General features: G+C 37.7%; 2 protein-coding genes across 4 annotated transcripts; one reads left to right on the top strand and one right to left on the bottom strand.

Moving 5' to 3' along the window:
* The first annotated feature begins 5,433 nt into the window (after positions 1 to 5,433).
* Positions 5,434 to 9,219, top strand: LOC142638671 (phosphoglucan phosphatase LSF2, chloroplastic). Of its 2 annotated transcripts, XR_012845040.1 has the most exons (6): positions 5,434 to 5,803; positions 6,930 to 7,135; positions 7,365 to 7,535; positions 7,812 to 8,023; positions 8,109 to 8,180; positions 8,875 to 9,219. XR_012845040.1 is itself a non-coding variant. In XM_075812727.1 (5 exons), exons 1-4 carry the CDS (start codon positions 5,518 to 5,520, stop codon positions 8,013 to 8,015), a joined length of 867 nt encoding a protein of 288 aa, XP_075668842.1. In that variant the 5' UTR covers positions 5,435 to 5,517; the 3' UTR covers positions 8,016 to 8,023; positions 8,875 to 9,219. The 2 variants fall into 2 exon arrangements, 1 of the variants encoding a protein (XP_075668842.1); XM_075812727.1 differs by lacking the exon at positions 8,109 to 8,180 and having other exon boundaries at positions 5,435 to 5,803.
* Positions 9,220 to 9,735: 516 nt separating this feature from the next.
* On the bottom strand, positions 9,736 to 16,238 carry LOC142637997 (uncharacterized). Of its 2 annotated transcripts, XM_075811982.1 has the most exons (13): positions 16,018 to 16,238; positions 15,734 to 15,898; positions 15,241 to 15,339; positions 15,000 to 15,125; positions 14,821 to 14,889; positions 14,651 to 14,747; positions 14,439 to 14,550; positions 13,157 to 13,373; positions 12,446 to 12,559; positions 10,885 to 11,016; positions 10,588 to 10,668; positions 10,179 to 10,295; positions 9,736 to 10,071 (listed from the first exon to the last, which is right to left on the bottom strand). In XM_075811982.1, the coding sequence occupies exons 1-13, from the start codon at positions 16,192 to 16,194 to the stop codon at positions 9,985 to 9,987; spliced, it is 1,593 nt and encodes a 530-aa protein (XP_075668097.1). In that variant the 5' UTR covers positions 16,195 to 16,238; the 3' UTR covers positions 9,736 to 9,984. The 2 variants fall into 2 exon arrangements, with proteins under 2 accessions (XP_075668097.1, XP_075668098.1); XM_075811983.1 differs by lacking the exon at positions 16,018 to 16,238 and having other exon boundaries at positions 15,241 to 15,319; positions 15,734 to 15,772.
* Positions 16,239 to 17,311: the final 1,073 nt, after the last annotated feature.

The raw sequence follows: 17,311 nt of genomic DNA on the forward strand, positions 1-17,311 counted from the left end.
ATCGTCCACGTAAACCTGCACGTTTCTGCCAATTTGGTACGCGAACATTTTGTTCATCAATCTCTGATACGTGGCTCCCGCGTTTTTAAGCCCAAAAGGCATTACTTTGTAGCAAAAAAGTCCCTGGCTTGTCACGAACGAGGTTTTTTCCTGATCAGCTTTATCCAATTTGATTTGATTGTAACCGGAGAAAGCGTCCATGAAGCTCAAAAGTTCATGTCTTGCGGTGGAGTCTACAAGGGTGTCGATGCGTGGGAGTGGGTAATTGTCCTTGGGACAGGCTCTATTCAGATCCGTGAAGTCGACGCACATCCTCCATTTCCCATTGAACTTCTTGACCATTACTACATTCGCCAACCAATCAGGGTAGTACACCTCGTGTATGAAGTCTGCTTCTTGTAGCTTCTGCACCTCTTCTGTTATGGCTCGATCTCGTTCTGGGGCAAACACTCGCTTTTTCTGTCGGATTGGAGAGAATGAGGGTGATACGTTCAATTTGTGAACTATGACTGTTGGATCTATTCCTGGCATGTCCTCGTGACTCCATGCAAAAACATCTTGATTTTTTTGGAGGAATAATACGAGCGCCTGTTGGACTGTTTGGTCGGCGAGGGTGCCGATTCTGGTTGTTCGATCGGGCCTAGAGTCATCCAGTTGAACTTCTTCCAACTCTTCCACCGGTTCCGTTGTTGTTCTCGGTTCCTCGATGTTCATCGCTTGTAGGTGATTATCCATTTCCATCATGGCAACGTAACACTCTCGTGCAGCCACCTGATTTCCCCGCAGTTCTCCAACTCCGTATTCGGTAGGAAATTTGATCATTAGATGGTAGGTAGAGGTTACAGCCTTCCATGCATTGAGAGTGGGTCGTCCGAGGATGGCGTTATACGCTGAAGAGCAATCAACCACCAGAAAAGAGACATCCCTGGTTATCTGCTGTGGGTAGTCTCCAACCGTCACAGACAACACAACGACTCCTAAAGGATAGACCCTTGTTCCTCCAAAGCCCACAAGAGGTGCATTCGTTGGGACCAGTCGCTATTTAGCAATCCTCATCTGCTGGAATGCGGGGTAATAGAGGATATCTGCTGAGCTTCCGTTGTCCACCAAAACTCGATGCATGTTGTAGTCCCCTACCCGTACGCTAACCACGAGCGCGTCGTCATGTGTGTGGTGAAGGCGTCGTGCATCTTCTTCCGAGAACTCGATGTTGGGGTTATCTTGTCGTGTCGCCTTTGGTGGGGCACCTGTTGACTAGACGCTTTGAATCGTCCGCAAGTATGTTTTTCGGGCCTTTTTGGATGACCCTGCCGAAGTATTGCCCCCTACAATCATCCGTATATCTCCTACGGGTGGCCTGGGACGCTCATTTTCCCGTCTGGGATTCTGCTCTTGGGGTTGATCCATTCTCTCCTTCCTCACGAACCTTTGTAACCTTCCTTGCCTGATGAGGGCCTCAATCTGTTGCTTCAAGTCATAATAGTCCGTCGTATCGTGGCCATGATCGCGGTGAAAACGGCAATATCTGTCTCTCGACCTCTTGTTCGGATCTCCCTTCAACTTGCCCGGGAACGTCAAGATTCCTTCATCTTTGATCTGCATCAACACTTGGTCAATTGGGGCTGTGAGGGGGGTGAAGCTAGTAAATCTTCCCGAAGGCGGTTTGGGACGCCGGTCTTCTCATCGCTCTCTGGTTCTTGCCATTTTTCGTCCTTTGTCCTGTTGCGCATCTTCCAATCTTTCCCTTTTTCTGGGCTTATTGTCTTCTCGGGCTAGCAAGGCATCCTCTGCGTTCATATACTTCGTCGCCCTGTAAAACACGTCGGACATAGTCTTTGGGTCATTCTTGCATAGAGAGAACAGGAACTTACCCTTTCGTAGCCCGTTTGTGAATGCTGCCACAAGTATCTTGTCATCTGCCTCGTCTATCGAGAGGGATTCCTTGTTAAAACGGGCTATGTATGATCTTAATGTCTCGTCTTCTCGCTGCTTAATACCCAATATACACGCAGTAGACCTCTTATGCCGATGACTTCCGATAAAGTGTGATACGAACTATGCGCCTAATTCCTTAAACGTGTCGATGGAATTAGGCGTCAGTCTACTGTACCAATTCCTCGCAGGCCCTTTCAAAGTGGTGAGAAAAGCCCTGCACATAATTTCATCGAGTACGCCTAGAAGATGCATTAGGGTTCTGAAGGATTCCAAGTGATCCAATGGGTCCTTAATCGTAATTCTCCACATGAGGCATGTGAAACTTTGGAGGAAGAGGGCATGAATTCATAAGCGCTGTGAAAGGTGAATCCGTCCTATGGACTAGGTCGTCCAGGTCGCTGGATACTCGCCCTCTAAGGGCGTTCATCATCAAATCCATTCGCTCCCTCATCTCCTGCATCTCAGCAGCGATGTGGGTCGGCAAGGTGTCCGAGGCGGATGGTCGGTTGGTCTCTTGCCGCTTCGGTCTAGTTGGAGCGTTGCTGCCCTCAGGTCCTTCCGCGTTCCTTCCTTCCGGACTAGCACCCTCCTGGTCTTCCTCTGGTGCGCTTGGGTGTGCAGTCATTTGTCGCAACTGTTCTTCCAAATCTTGATTCTGCTTGGTGAGGCGCTCAACCGCCGCCGTAAGCGTTTGGACCTACCTCTCTAGAGCTGTTGCGTGCGGTTCGTCGCCTTGATTCTTGTTTGTTGCCATCGATCGAGTGAGTACCATGCAACTTTTTGTCTCAGGAATAGAACAAGGCTTAAATACCCGAAAATTCCCACAGACGGCGCCAACTGATGAAGTCGAATAAATCACCAGTAAGCTGCGAGCACTCCTCAAATCAAAGCAACGCCTGCAAAAAAAGAAAATAGAGGACCTCAAAGAGAGCACCGGTGTGGTGCTGGCCAAAAACCCTACGAATGTCAAGTTAGTCTCCTTTTTCAACCCTAGAGTGCCAGAGTTGAGATAATTGTGCGTACCTTGATGCTAGGGTTTCTGGGATATTTATATTGGCGTAGGGTGTCCTTTCCTTTTAGGATTCTACTTCCTTCTCGAGTTATTTTTCATATAAGAGTCTTCTTATTATGGTCAAACGTGTAACGCAAGAACTCCAGGTGTACACGCTTGTGTGGAGATAAGGCAAAGCCGAGTCAAACACTTCGTGTGACAAACGACTAAGGAGTTATAATCAATCAAATATCGGACAGGTTCTTAATGATTGACACCGTCCTACATACACTGCAACAGCATTAATTCGTCTACTTCCACTCCGTCCACCTAGGATGGAGGAAAGATCCGTCTCATGTTTTTCATCCTCTTCAGGTACCCTCTACAATCTCAGTCCCGCCAAAGAAGGATAGACGCGGGAAGAAAGGGTGGTTTAGATAATTTACCCATTGATTTGTATCGAGATCAAAACAATAGAGGCAGTATCTGCCAACCTCCCAAGCTACAAGAAGAACCTTTGTTCCCACAATAGAATGCCAGCTCCATACAGTGTTGCTGTGCCTAATTGGAGGTTGAATAATCAACTACAGGATCATAGACTTCAAACAAAACATGGGTGGGATTCTATGTCATTCTTGATATATGGTTTTCGGGGTGGTTTTTTTTGGTACAGTAAGTCAAAATGGGGTCGGTCTGGCAATGCGGAAGTGCTTCCAAGCACGTAAATCTTGTGATCGATCACAAAGGCCAAGGGGTGAGCCTTTCCAGTGTTCATGGGTGTACCATTTATCAACTTTTTGGTGGTGGGATAAAAAATGTAGAGGTCTAGCGGATATGTGAAGCGTTTGACATGCTTGTATTTTCTATCGACATCTTGATCAACAGATGGGGGATCCAATTCATGGTATTTGCCACCAAACAAGTAAAACTTAGAACCCAACTGAACGCAACACATGTCATTAGGGTATTCTACCCTTTTGAGTTGGAGGATTGGGTTTGGGGCGGGAAGTGGATTGGGGTTATTTATTATTGCTTCGGATTTGGATTTGGATTTGGTTGGGGGAGGAAGAGGGAGAGGGTTTGGTATAGCAATCTCATACAGTGATTATGCCACTGGGCCATAAATATGGCTTAAATATATGTACAGTTTTGTTGCACAGTCCTCTGCTTCCCTCTTTTCCTTTTCCGAAGCCATCATCGTGATGAAAAACCAGAGTTTTGATTCTACTTTGCTATTGCGAGTTGCGAGCGCTAGAATCCAACTCGAATACCCTTTTTTTTTTTTCTTTTTTTTTTTTTCTTTTTTCTTTTTTAACTGCCTGCTTGCCGACCTAAAACGAATATGGGCTAAGTTTTTAGCTTCCAAAGTCCCAACAAAATGGGCCCTTTTAATTCTCACTCGTTTCACCAACACTAGGCCAACGGAGAAGATAAGAGCTTTAGCCCATTTCGACTTAATCTAAGTTCGTGTATCTTGGAATGACCCAATCGTATACAATTGTCTTCAACGAAGATGAGCCTAAGATGAAAAACCTTGAAGAAAATCTTATTTTCTTTATATAAAAGCCTTAGACTTGATTGATTTATATATATATATATATATATATATATATATATATATATATAAGAATAAATTAAAAGGAAATAAATGAGGGTCTACGTTAGTGAAGCAGAATCTTCCACGAAACCTGGTTGGACAAATAATAGAGATAACAAACTTTTATTAAAAAACACCTAATAACAGTCCACCTATATAGGAATAAAAATTTTCCTAATCCTTTAGGAAAATAAATAAAAAATCAACTTCTACTTAAAAAGGAAAAACAATTTAATTAGAAAAATAAAAACAATTAAAATCTTAATTCACCTAGGAAAAGAATTTTAATTGAACTTGAAAAAGCAAATAAATCCTAATTCCATGAGAAAAGAGATAACAACATAAAATATTAAAATATTTTTTCTCCCTTGACCAATATGCATTACTATCCACAACTTCTAGGACTCGGACTTAAAAAAGAAAAGAGGAGATGGAGATAGACTCATCCCAATTACAATAAGCAGCCATCGAGCCACATTGTGAGACAAAAAATTTACATTATGAACAAAAAAGAAATCACATGTAAACCAGCTAAGCTTCAAATTGGGTTGTTAGCAAATCAATTCGATCAAGTTGGCGGTTTCCGGTCAGGTTTTGGACAGCCCTAAACAAGGAGTGAATGGCTAGAATCTGACCTTCATATATGTACCAGCAATATTGTCACCATTTCTCCCCCAAAAAATAATAATAATAATAGTAATAATAATAATAAAAATAATAAAAATAAATTAAAAACCAAAATAAATAATAAATATAGAAAGGAAATGTCTTCCAAAAAAAAAAAAAAAAAAGGAAATGGAAATGGAAGATATCACCAAAGTCCTACATAAAATCTAGCACTCGACAAGGTCATTATAGTCAAATCATCTGAAACAAGTTGAATCCTACATAAATCTCGCACCCCAATCTCCCGTGAGTAAGAGAAACAAAGTTCAAGAACTATTGAACTAAAGAGGTACAGTAGTAGCTTGGAAGTTATAGTAGAGCGTGTAAAATGGGAAGTGTCGGTAACAGTTTGCTTTCTTATTCAGTCCTCAAAGCTCCTCTTGAAAACAAGAAGATATTGATGAACTCTGCATGCTATTCCTTTGTGTCCATTTCCACGAGTAGCTCAAGGTTGAGAAAGATTAATTGCAAACTACCTGAGACTCAGAGTGGGATTGAGCAGCACAACCACACAAGCAAAAAAGCCTCCAATTCAAAGACCAACAAGATGGAAGAGTACAACATTGCTATGAAGGGGATGATGAGGAACCCTTATGAGTATCACCATGATCTTGGTCAGCTCTCTTCTATTCCCTATTTGTTCTTCTTGATAATAATTCACACTTCATTGTCATATAGGATTGTGGTCCACCTATATGTGTGGCTGTATAGTTATCTTCTTTCAAGTTCATCAAATAAAGAATTTGGATTTGAAACTCGTTAGTATGTTGACTAATAATTAATAGAAATCATTATAAATTTCAAATCACATCGTGCATATATATAAAAGAAAAGGTTCTAATATTGGTAAGTTTGTTATCAGGAAATGAAAAAATTAACGGGGTAGTGGCATGGTGGGTTCAATTTATGGAACAGACAGACTGGTTTATGAATTTTGTTATATTGGCATATAGTAGCTATGTGTCTTCTATTAATTGTTTGGTTTTACAGCTATTAGCAAATGTTTCATTCGTGTCTTTAATAACTCAATTCGAATCGGCATTATGAGAGTCTTTTCTTTTTCCCCTTTTTCGATTTGGCCTTTCTATGCTAGTTTATAGTTGAGCTTTAAGATAATGATACCTTTTAGAGAAGTAGATAAAAGTAATGGTGTTAATTGACTCTTTTACTCTTGCTTCTTCTCCTTCCCCACCCTACAAAAGATAAAGGTGCCAGAAGAGCAACTTTTTTAAGTATTTGTCATGCCAGTTTGACAGGACAATATAGTTTTCTTGACCAACAAAAACAGTTTGAAAAGGTACCAATGAAAAAGTTCTGCATTGCACTATTGTCATTTTTTTTTTCTTCACCCAAAAAAAAAAAAAGATTCTTTTTTCCTTTTCTTTTCAGCAAAGGAATTTTTCTGTTTGAACAACTTATGATGCAATCATATTCATTCATAAATAGCATACTCATATATGCAGCAGCTGACATAGCCATTTTGCTGGACGTTATTGATAATATAGGTTCTGAGATCTGTTCATTTGAGTAAAAGTATCTAATTAGAGCAATATCTCTTTGTCAGAATAACAATGACAATGATTTGAGGAGAGAGAGAGTGAGAGAGGTTTGATTTATGGTATCTGGGTTTTGCCTTGATATAAATGACCATGTGGATAACTAATTTGAATGAACATCTCAGATGGAGAAAAAACGAGTTCCATGTTTTTTATTCAGGTTTCCTTACTGACCAATGTGCAGGCATGAACTATACTCTGATAACTGAAAATATGATAGTGGGCTCCCAGCCACAGAAACTTGAAGATATTAATCACCTAAAACAGGAAGAGAACGTGGCATATATTTTGAACTTGCAGCAGGACAAGGATGTTGAATATTGGGGAATTGACTTGCAGTCGATAATAAAAAGATGTCAAGAACTTGGAATCCGTCACATGAGGAGGCCTGTAAGTAAAATTTTCTTGTAGCACTACTTCTTAAAAGATAATAGATACAAGTCATTGGGCATAAACTGAAGTCCTACTCTGGAAATTCTTTGGGATGAATGATTTGTTGAGTTTTTACTATAGTATTGGTGGAAACCCATAAATAAATTGATTAATCAATCACATTGAGATCTGAGAGATCTATGGTGTTTTGAGTAATTGCATTACTGTATTTGTCTATGAATTGTAGGCAAGAGACTTTGATCCAGATTCATTGAGAAGTGGATTACCTAAAGCTGTTTCATCACTGGAATGGGCCATTTTTGAGGGGAAAGGAAAAGTGTATGTGCACTGCACTGCTGGATTGGGGAGGGCACCAGCTGTTGCAATCTCTTACATGTTCTGGTTTTGTGGGATGAGTGTGAGTCTTTCACTCTTTTGTATACTGTCATACCTTTTTCATGAAAAGATTCATGCATAATCTCTATGTTCATTCCTTCGCATGCTCTGGAAAATACAGCACTTTCTACATTTATAGCAACTTAGTTTTGAGGCTGAGTTGAAGTTTAAACTGTTACATGAAACTGATTTGAATTCGGAAGTATGCGTATTGAACTGAGTATAGAGATGTTTAAAAGGTTTCTTAGATAGACTATTAAAAAGTTGCAACATTTTTTGATTTGCGGCTATGTGACAGCTGAATACAGCATATGATACACTAACTGCAAAAAGGCCTTGTGGCCCCAATAAGGGAGCAATACGTGGAGCCACTTATGATCTAGCTAAGAATGACCCATGGAAAGAGCCTTTTGAGAATCTTCCAGAATATGCATTTGAGGGTATAGCAGAATGGGAGAGGAACTTGATTCAAGACCGTGTCCGTTCCCTCCGTGGAAGTTGAGCACTTAGGTAAGTGCTTCTCTTTTTAATTTTTTTATATCAAAATTCTCCCTTTAAAATTAAAATTACTTCAGCCTAATCTGAAATTTCACAGCTGTGCTCTCAATATATTGGAGCTGGTCTTTCCAAGGATTATATGTTTGAGTAATAAGCAGATATACTTGATGTGAGCATGACTTCTCTACTACCTTCTAAAGACAGTGAAACATGTCTTTTGTAAAAATTTAGTTTAAGCTGCTGCGACATTTGGCCTTTGATATTCAACATGCTTACTGGCTTTCCTCAAACACCTGCAAAACATATGTATGACCTAAATAAAACTAAAAAATAATAATAATAATAAGAGAGACTCATGGAATTTAATTCAATTCCATATGTTATGTTTTTTCAAACCAAAGCATGACTTACCTGCTTATGACCCAATTGTTGGGCCAATTTTAGGCTAATAATTCCAGATGGGATGGCTTGCTGAACTCCCTTAACCTTTGTCTTGCAACCTTTTCATGTGTTCATTATTGCTACATCTTATATTTGCCAGCAACACCAAGATCCTTGTAGCTTAGTAGCATTTTTCTGGTCTCCTTTATGAGGAGAACCAAGGTTTGAACCCCCTTCTCCCACTTGTTGTAGCAGTCACAAGTACAGTAACCAATGCAGTATTGTCTCTATGATGTAGTATTCTTTGCATGGATGATTGAAATGTTTTTCTACTTCTCTTAACTCATTTGAGTTTGCTGAGTCATCATTTTACCAGAGCCAAACTAAATGAAGTTGTTATTTTCATCCAAAAAAATTAGTCGTGTGCTTGGCTTAAGTTTCCAACCATATTGATATTTTTGATACAATGTTCATGCCTACAGGTTTCCATGTCATTAGAAATTCTCGGCATCTTAACAATGATAAATATCAAGATTATGAAACATAGAGTGGGCACAGGGGCAATTTCATGGCTGCACTCAAAGCTGGAGCTTTTCAAGTATACTTTACCAGCCTCTCTTCGAAAGAATTAGAATCTAGCTTCAATTGTGTACGTATGATTTAAGATTCAAATAATGTATTTAAGAAGCAAATAAAATTGAGCTGCCAAGATGGCACTGGGGGTTTAGCAGTTGCAGTAGCTTTTGATATTTGGTCATCTGACCAGTTATTATCTATATAATCTATAAAAGCCAAAAACATTTGAGCTTTTTTGGACTTCAGAAAAATTTGCCACCTTGCTTTGGAGGCTTCACAATTTTCCACGTCAGTGTTAATAATTTATTAATACTGACAAATCATAATTATCTATCCATCAAAACAAATCACAATTATGTACCATAGTCAAGGTAGAGTCCATGCTGGTATTTAAATCCTGTACGATTATAAGAACTAGGCTAAGCTCGACCTATGCATCTATATAAGAAGCAACAACCCTCCAAAAAATTAATGTCTTAGAACTTAATAACAAGTAATGTTAAATTTTCTCTTTTTGAGCAAAATAAAATAAATAAATGGATGAGTTTGGATTCATTAAATATGTGTAACGTGTAACAAATTTGAGATTAAATTGCTAAAATTTAGTAGAATTTGGAACAAGATTGAGATAAAAAAAATTTTATAATTAATTCAGATTTAGAATAAGTACTCTCTCATTCTTAGGTACACTTAAGTGGACCAAATGGACTGAAGTGCAAGAATCTATTCGCTTTTTTGTTTCCCCTTCTACTAGCCAGCTAGCAATGAGAGCGTTCAATGGAGGTGTTAGATGGCGCGAATCAAGAGTGTGTACATGCATCACGTATCTTAGTACAAATTGGCCTTTTTGTGCCAATCATTGATGAATTAATAACCATCATTATTTCCAGTGAAAAGAAATGAAAGAAAAAAAGTGGACATCTATGAATCTGCTTGTAGAACATTTCAAAACTTTTAAAATTTTATATTTGTAGCCTATATCCTGCAACTAATGTACATTAAAATTTTACAACATTTTAGGAAGTGGGGGAAGTTTGTAGCTTTGAAAGCTGTGCTTGACGGCGTCCTAAATGGAATGCGGTGACTATCCACAATAAGCACACCTGAGTAGTGGAAACAAAGGTGAATAAATTCTCCAGAATCTAACCTTAACCAAAAAGAATATAAGGAACAAAAAAGAAGAGAGAGGTATAGTTAACTATACACATACAGGTAAGGCATATATTGAGACAGTTGATGTTCTCCCATCGAGAGTACTAGAAAGTAGCTTGTACATCCCCGCAGCGGTAGCATCTCCAAGTCTTTGAACAACTACATCTATACACACCTGCAGTAGCATATACTCAGAGAGTGTATTGATGAGCTTTGCTATTAACCCTTTATGTGTGTGGCATCCAATTAATGTAGTATAAGTCACACACTGAAACAATGTATTCCAATAACAGATGGCATGTTCTGAAGCCATGTTTTCTCTTTAGATCAAAGCCCTATCTCAACTTGAGGAATCTCTAAAACTAAATTCAGGACTTCTGAATTTACATAAACATAACCAGCTGCCAATAGTTTCTATGTGATTAAAACAGAAACAAAAATAAATTCCGGGAAAAAAAGGGTCATGCCTTTGCTTTGTATTTCTCATCCTGTGAGACAACTGTAAATAGGAGTTCTCTTCCAGGCCTGGTCACAACATAAGTGACAACCTGCACAATAATAAAGTTGGAATTTTTAAACCTACTTAACAATCATATATCGACCTTCAACTTCAGCCATCTTTCTTCCTAAACACAACATAATTTCCCTTTAAGAATGTATATGTGGAGTGAAATTTAATCAACAATAAAACCAGAGGATGACTGCAGAACGAGTAAAAATGGGTCTAAGAAGGAAAACACAAGTCGCATTTACACAAGACATACCTTTCGCAAGGTCTCAGACACAGCAACGGCTACCCAAGTTGGCCAAACGGCAATAGCAATCAAATTTAAGAATGAAACAAAAGGAGCAGAGCAAATAGCTATAGTAACTCCAGCAACAGTAAGAATGCGCCCCTGTATTTTAACAAATGAAAGCAACATAAATAATAAAAGTTAAATAGATGATGATACATTTATTTCATTAACTTGCAGGACATATATAATACTTGGAGATATTGATCCTATATCCTATCGAATTTTAAAAATGCAACATCAGGGCACAATACACGAAAAAGCAGAAAATTTATACCACTTTAAGATGATAAAGGCTCCTAGGAAAAATGTCTTTGTTTTTCCTCCAAAGAGTTACGTATTTTTTCTCAAAGATGCCTTATAATGCATAGAAACTTATTACATGTCTAGAAATAGGAACAGGAATCACAATTCCAATATATTTAACAAAAATTAGTACGTGTACAACTGCAGTTGACAAAATGAGTTTTGCATAAAACAATAATTAAATTGCTAAGGAAATTGATATATGGCACTTCCTAGATCTCCAAGGGAACTGCCACCTCTCAAGGTTAGAAGTCTTGATTTTGTACTAGAGTCAATCATTATGGATATTCAAAACTACTAACAGAAAATCAACAATACATTAAAAGCTTGAAGAATTTTAAGTCTAGAAGAATATAGGTACCATCTAGATTTACCACACCTGGGCCCCTCCGAATTACCACCCAAACTAAAAATAAAGAAGACATTGAAGGATTAGGGTCATCATTCATATGGTTGTGTACTTTGGAAGGCAATTAGACTTGGATGGGATTCTTCTCTACATTTGGGGGGCTTGGTTTAGGTGATGGCAGAAGAATTAGTTCTGGGAGGATTTTTGGTGCTCGGATAGGAGTGTAGCATCCTTATATCCTATATCCTATGTTGTTTCACTTAGTAGTTAGCAAAGAGGCCATGATGTTGGATTACATTGAGATGAGAAATGGAGGAATCCAGTGGATCCCCATGTTTGTGAGATGTACTCATGATTGGAGTAAAAAATTTTGCTCATTTTTTTTCCCATAGTCTCCATTCGTTCCAGCTCCAAATAGGAGGGGAGGACAAAATGCTATGCTTATGTAATTCTAAAAAAAAAAAGGGTATACAAATTGAATACTCCTTAGATTCTTCTTTTGTAGATTTGTTTCTTTGTTACCTTTATAAAAAAGGGAGGAGGGGTGGAGAAAGAGAGAAGTTTCATTTAAGAGGTTTACAGCTTATAAAAATAGATTCCATGATATATATCCATCAGCTGCCAACCCAATACTTGTCTTTTTTCAGGCCTTAAATGAGCTATATTTTATAATGTTACTCAAAAGGCCTATTAGTTTCATTATTGGAGACAAAAACCTGAAATTCAGATATAAGCATAAAACTAACCATGAGGCATGCACCCTCAGGAGGCAAAGATCTTAGTAGGTTCTTTAGACAGTATTTCTCATATTCTCTGTTGTAACACCATAACATAACATCTAAATGACAGCCCAAATTCATCTTATAAATAACATACCGTCAAGGTAAGTTGTCCGGCAAGAATAAAAGCAGCAATGAAACTATTTATCTGGGCAAACAATCTTCTTCTCTCAACAGAGCTAGTAATGGCTGCAGCAATTATGCTCACTTTCTGCAGAAGCAGAAAATGAATACAAATTCAAATTAATAATTACAAGCACAACGGTGGTTGACAAATTAAGCACAGCAAACTCAACCCAACTTAATTCAACCAAGGTGTAGATCCCAACTGAAAATCAAGCACTAAAAACACGACTTTGGATATGGACAGGAATTTCTGTACAGACACACATCCATATCTGGGGTGGGTTGCTTGTGCATGAAAGAAGACATGTCTTCTTTTTAACAGATTAATATAATATGTGCTAGCTATTATAATGTATGGTAATCAATACCAATAATAGAGAAAAAATTAAAAAAAAAATGTAAATGGAATGAGAAAAGATTTAGTCTGATCCCAAAAAGAGGACAGCAAACAAAGTTGGCAAGGAAAATATCAAATGAGTAAGCCATTTCTTATGCTTCCTTTCCCTTTCCTCATTCTTCCTAAGAATCAGAGGAAGGTAAAGATGGCAAAGGAAATTTTTTTTTGTATTTTAGCTTTATAAGCACACAAAGAAAAATTCATGTGAGTCCAAATCACACAACATATATTGAGAGGTTTATTCTAGAATCAAAGTATATTTTTTGCGACTGAGAAATATCTTACTTGGAAATAGAAGAATGAAGAGACAACTGCACTAAGCCACAGGAACAAAGACACGTACAACAAATAAGTTGAAGACAATATGAGCCGGAGTCCATCTAAGATGGTCCAAAGCTGAGGCTTTGCCATGGAACTCGGAAACTTGGGAGAAGAATTTTTGAGAGGTTGTGCTGTCTGCCGATCACCATGAACCTCGTTTTGCTGATCAGGATCAGCTTCCCTAGAAATATAAAGAAACCAAGTCAAGAAATATGAGGTTTAGCCCTTACATCCCTGATCCAACCCATGGTGCTTTCCAATAAACTATAACAGATCAGTTTGAACCTTCTTTGAGAAAGCTTCTTAAACAGTTACCCAGAAACTGAGTTGATTTTTTTTTTTTTTTTTTTTTTTTGGGGGCATGGGTTGGGTATCAAAATCAGAAGGGCACAGAATCTTGTCATTTATATATTTATTATGCAGATTACATAAACCACATGTCAGCATATAGATTCAAGGCCGTTGAACTACATTGAGGCTAGGACTGATATGATAGGAAATACACAAGGGAAGGGGGTTGGCATCAACCATACACCTAAAAACTCTATAAGGATTACTTCCATGATTTTCAAAGTTTGAACCAAACCACAGTCATTGTCAATATCACATTTCAAATGATAATAACACAACATGGAGCCATAGAGACCAGTTCTTTGAAGATTGATATTGAACAATGTCTAGGTCCTATAACAGATTAAACTGATGAAACCCCCCTAGGACTGATATGATAGGAAATACGCAAGGGAAGGGGGTTGGCATCAACCATACACCTAAAAACTCTATAAGGATTACTTCCATGATTTTCAAAGTTTGAACCAAACCAAAGTCATTGTCAATATCACATTTCAAATGATAATAACACAACATAGAGTCATAGAGACCAGTTCTTTGAAGATTGATATTGAACAATGTCTGGGTCCTATAACAGATTAAACTGATGAAACCCCCCTAGGACTGATATGATAGGAAATACGCAAGGGAAGGGGGTTGGCATCAACCATACACCTAAAAACTCTATAAGGATTACTTCCATGATTTTCAAAGTTTGAACCAAACCACAGTCATTGTCAATATCACATTTCAAATGATAATAACACAACATAGAGTCATTGAGACCAGTTCTTTGAAGATTGATATTGAACAATGTCTGGGTCCTATAACAGATAGAGAAATTATGAACATAACCTAGAGAATTTTACCATCTTTTAGTCACTTATGCAATCAAAAAATTAGATATATAGCTGACCTGATGGGAGTTAATTCCTCAGGAAGATGGGAATTATGGGATACATCCTTGTTTATCCCTTTTGATGACTGTGCAGCAAATTCCATTAGCAAAGCAGCAAAAAGGAGTAGAACTGCAAGGAATCAATCCTTGGATTAAAACCCACCAAAAACAAGAAGGAAAGAGAGTTAAGAAAATTTACAATTTCCAAGGAGCTGAACAAGCAATCTTACATGGCCCCAACCAAGCCATTCCGGTGGCAAACAATGACCCAAAAAGCTGGCCAAGTGTGGCACCAGCACCAATGAACCCAAACAATCTTGAACCTGACTGAATACGGAACAAGTTAAATATGTATCAAAATATTAACTTGTTATCAGATATCTTGTGGCAACAAACAGACCTCGCTGTCCATGACATCAATCACTCTTGCCCAAGTTGAAGAAATTGTTATTAGATTAAGCAGAGCAACCTTCAAAAAAGCAAAAATTCCCATGAAGATCTAAATTTTGGGAATACTCTACAATATCTAAAAGTAAAAAAATAATAAATAGACATTAAAAAATATGATCAATTTCATACCCAAAGGAAGAATGCAACTCTCACTAAAATATAAAACCATCCATGGTTATCCCATTCTACAGAGTATGTAGAATTAGCATCAGCCTTTTGTTCCCCTTTTGAAGTAGAGGATGTAGCCACTGATCCCTAGACAGGGGGGGAAAAAGAGCAAATTAGTGCGGAATGAAAACAGAATCAAATTTGGGGAGTGAGCAAGTAGCTCAATAAAAAACAATTATTTTATCATAAGATCTAATCTTACCTTTAATTTGGATATTGAATATCCAGCCGATGAGGAAAGCCAAAGAATGAAGAATAAAACAAGTGATATGCTAAAAAACCTGTGTATCAAAACCAACGCCTGGAATTTCAAGAAGCAACTATTACAGGAGGATATGTGAAGAAACATAACTTGAAACTAAAGGGAAAACCAAAACAATAAAATAATCTGCTGACTTCAAAATGAATTTTCCATTTTTTTACTTCTATAAATGAAAATTAATTCACGAAGATAACCAGATGCAGAACAATCAGGTACCACCAAAACTAATGATTTCACACACTTTATTTGGTTATAGGTGAATTTGAATGACTATTGGCTACCCCAAAAGAAGTGATTATTGTTCAACTAATGAGAAAACTACACTACTCATGACCATTGTGGGCAGTGAAAATAATGGGGCATGGACGGTATGTAATCAATGACCACACCTATGTGCTCTTATGATCAGAGTTTAAGATCAATTCATACATACCTTGCCTTTGGAAAGATTAGGCAAAGAGAAAATGAAAGTGGAAAGAGGCGCGGCAATCAAAGTAAGCACCAAGGACCCCACAAAGAGACCCGGCAGGTTTGATATGCCCAATGAGATTGCACCATCGTCACGCAAAGGAAGCACCACGAAGTAGGCGCTCAAGATCTAAAGCTCAAAAAATAACAAAGACCCAGTTGAGTGAAAATTGAGAATAATATATATAATATGTGATAAAGGTGAATGAATGAATCAGAGTGGTATGAGATGGGAGGGGGGAGGCTTACGAAGAAGAAGCAAGAGGAGGAGTGGAGCAATATGGAGGTCTCGTGAGGGTGCACTGTAACGAATATGGAGAGGATCGCGTCTAAGCGGGGCCTGCTTATCAGGTTCATCGTGTTTGGTTCATTGGTTGTCGCTGTAAAGACAAATAATGGTGGAACTTTGGGAGTTTTGTTGAACATTTACTCCAGCTCCATGGTCAAAGGTCTCAGAGCAGACGTGACTTTGTATAATATAAAGTCTTTGTCCCTACCAATTTTTTTTTCGGTAACGTTATAAATATAATGTTTTTTAACTTTTATTTGTTTGGAAAAGCTTTTTTTTTTTTTTGGAAAAGCTTTTAATATAATGAGAAACAAAAAATAACAACTAACAACTCTTGAACAAACTCTTTTAATCTTTGCCTACACCAAAAGTTGATTGGTTTAGTTTAATGATAAAAAATTATCATCAGAGTGGACGGCATAAGTTTAAACTCTCTTAAAAAACAAAAAACTCATAAACAAACTCCAAATTATATGATAATGAAATGAAGAAAAATTAAGTGTACATCACCATTGTTTGGTGATGAACTCAATCTTAAATTGTGTTCAAATTAAAATTAAATAAATAATTTTATTTTAATACTGACATTGTTTGACGATGAACTCAAGGGATTTTGGTTGAAAATGTTATAACATGAGTTCAAAAAAGATCCAAGCCTATTTTTTTTTTTTTTTAATAATATTTATAGTGGTGTTCTAGGCTCTTTTTTTCAAACTATTTCATTTCCTACTCAAAACATTCTCAAAAATCTTATGAACTTATAGTATGGTGGGTTTTTTTTTTATTTTTTATTTATAAGAAACTTATAACTTTTATTAAAACAAAGATAACATTGCTACATCATGAGCCACAGCAGACTCAACAATAGGAGGTGTTCTCTCTATCCAAGTTACATAATCAACGATATGCCTAGCATATTGCGCTAATAAATAGGCAGGGCGATTACCCTATCGATGAACATGAGATACTTGTGCCTGTCGATCTTGCAATTTGTATCGAATGCCTTCAGTTATGTTGTTTATTATCGAAGGAGGATCACTACATCCAGTCACAGCATCATAGACAATCTTGGAGTCATATTCAAATAGAACATCCTGAACTCCCACATCCCAAGCAAATAGTAAACTCTCCTCCAATGCCTTAGCTTCAGCCTCTAGTGACCCCAACGGTAACAGAAGTGATTTACTAAGAGCTACTTCAACACGCCCATCATGGTCTCGAATAATAGCTCCCAATCTGGTTGAGCTGGTACTA

Source organism: Castanea sativa, chromosome 6 (genome assembly GCF_040712315.1).
Source record: "Castanea sativa cultivar Marrone di Chiusa Pesio chromosome 6, ASM4071231v1".
NCBI classification, from domain to species: Eukaryota; Viridiplantae; Streptophyta; class Magnoliopsida; order Fagales; family Fagaceae; genus Castanea; species Castanea sativa.

What these genes read in the sequence shown, in the direction of transcription:
- LOC142638671 (XM_075812727.1), top strand. Translation starts at nt 5,518, where the DNA reads ATGGGAAGTGTCGGTAACAGTTTGCTTTCTTATTCAGTCCTCAAAGCT. An exon ending in TCCGTCACATGAGGAGGCCT is followed by an intron (nt 7,136 to 7,364) that starts GTAAGTAAAATT and finishes TATGAATTGTAG; the next exon opens with GCAAGAGACTTTGATCCAGA. An exon ending in TCTGGTTTTGTGGGATGAGT is followed by an intron (nt 7,536 to 7,811) that starts GTGAGTCTTTCA and finishes GCTATGTGACAG; the next exon opens with CTGAATACAGCATATGATAC.
- LOC142637997 (XM_075811982.1), bottom strand. Translation starts at nt 16,194, where the DNA reads ATGTTCAACAAAACTCCCAAAGTTCCACCATTATTTGTCTTTACAGCG. An exon ending in AATGGCTTGGTTGGGGCCAT is followed by an intron (nt 14,551 to 14,650) that starts GTAAGATTGCTT and finishes GATTCCTTGCAG; the next exon opens with TTCTACTCCTTTTTGCTGCT. An exon ending in GAGGAATTAACTCCCATCAG is followed by an intron (nt 13,374 to 14,438) that starts GTCAGCTATATA and finishes TTATATTTCTAG; the next exon opens with GGAAGCTGATCCTGATCAGC.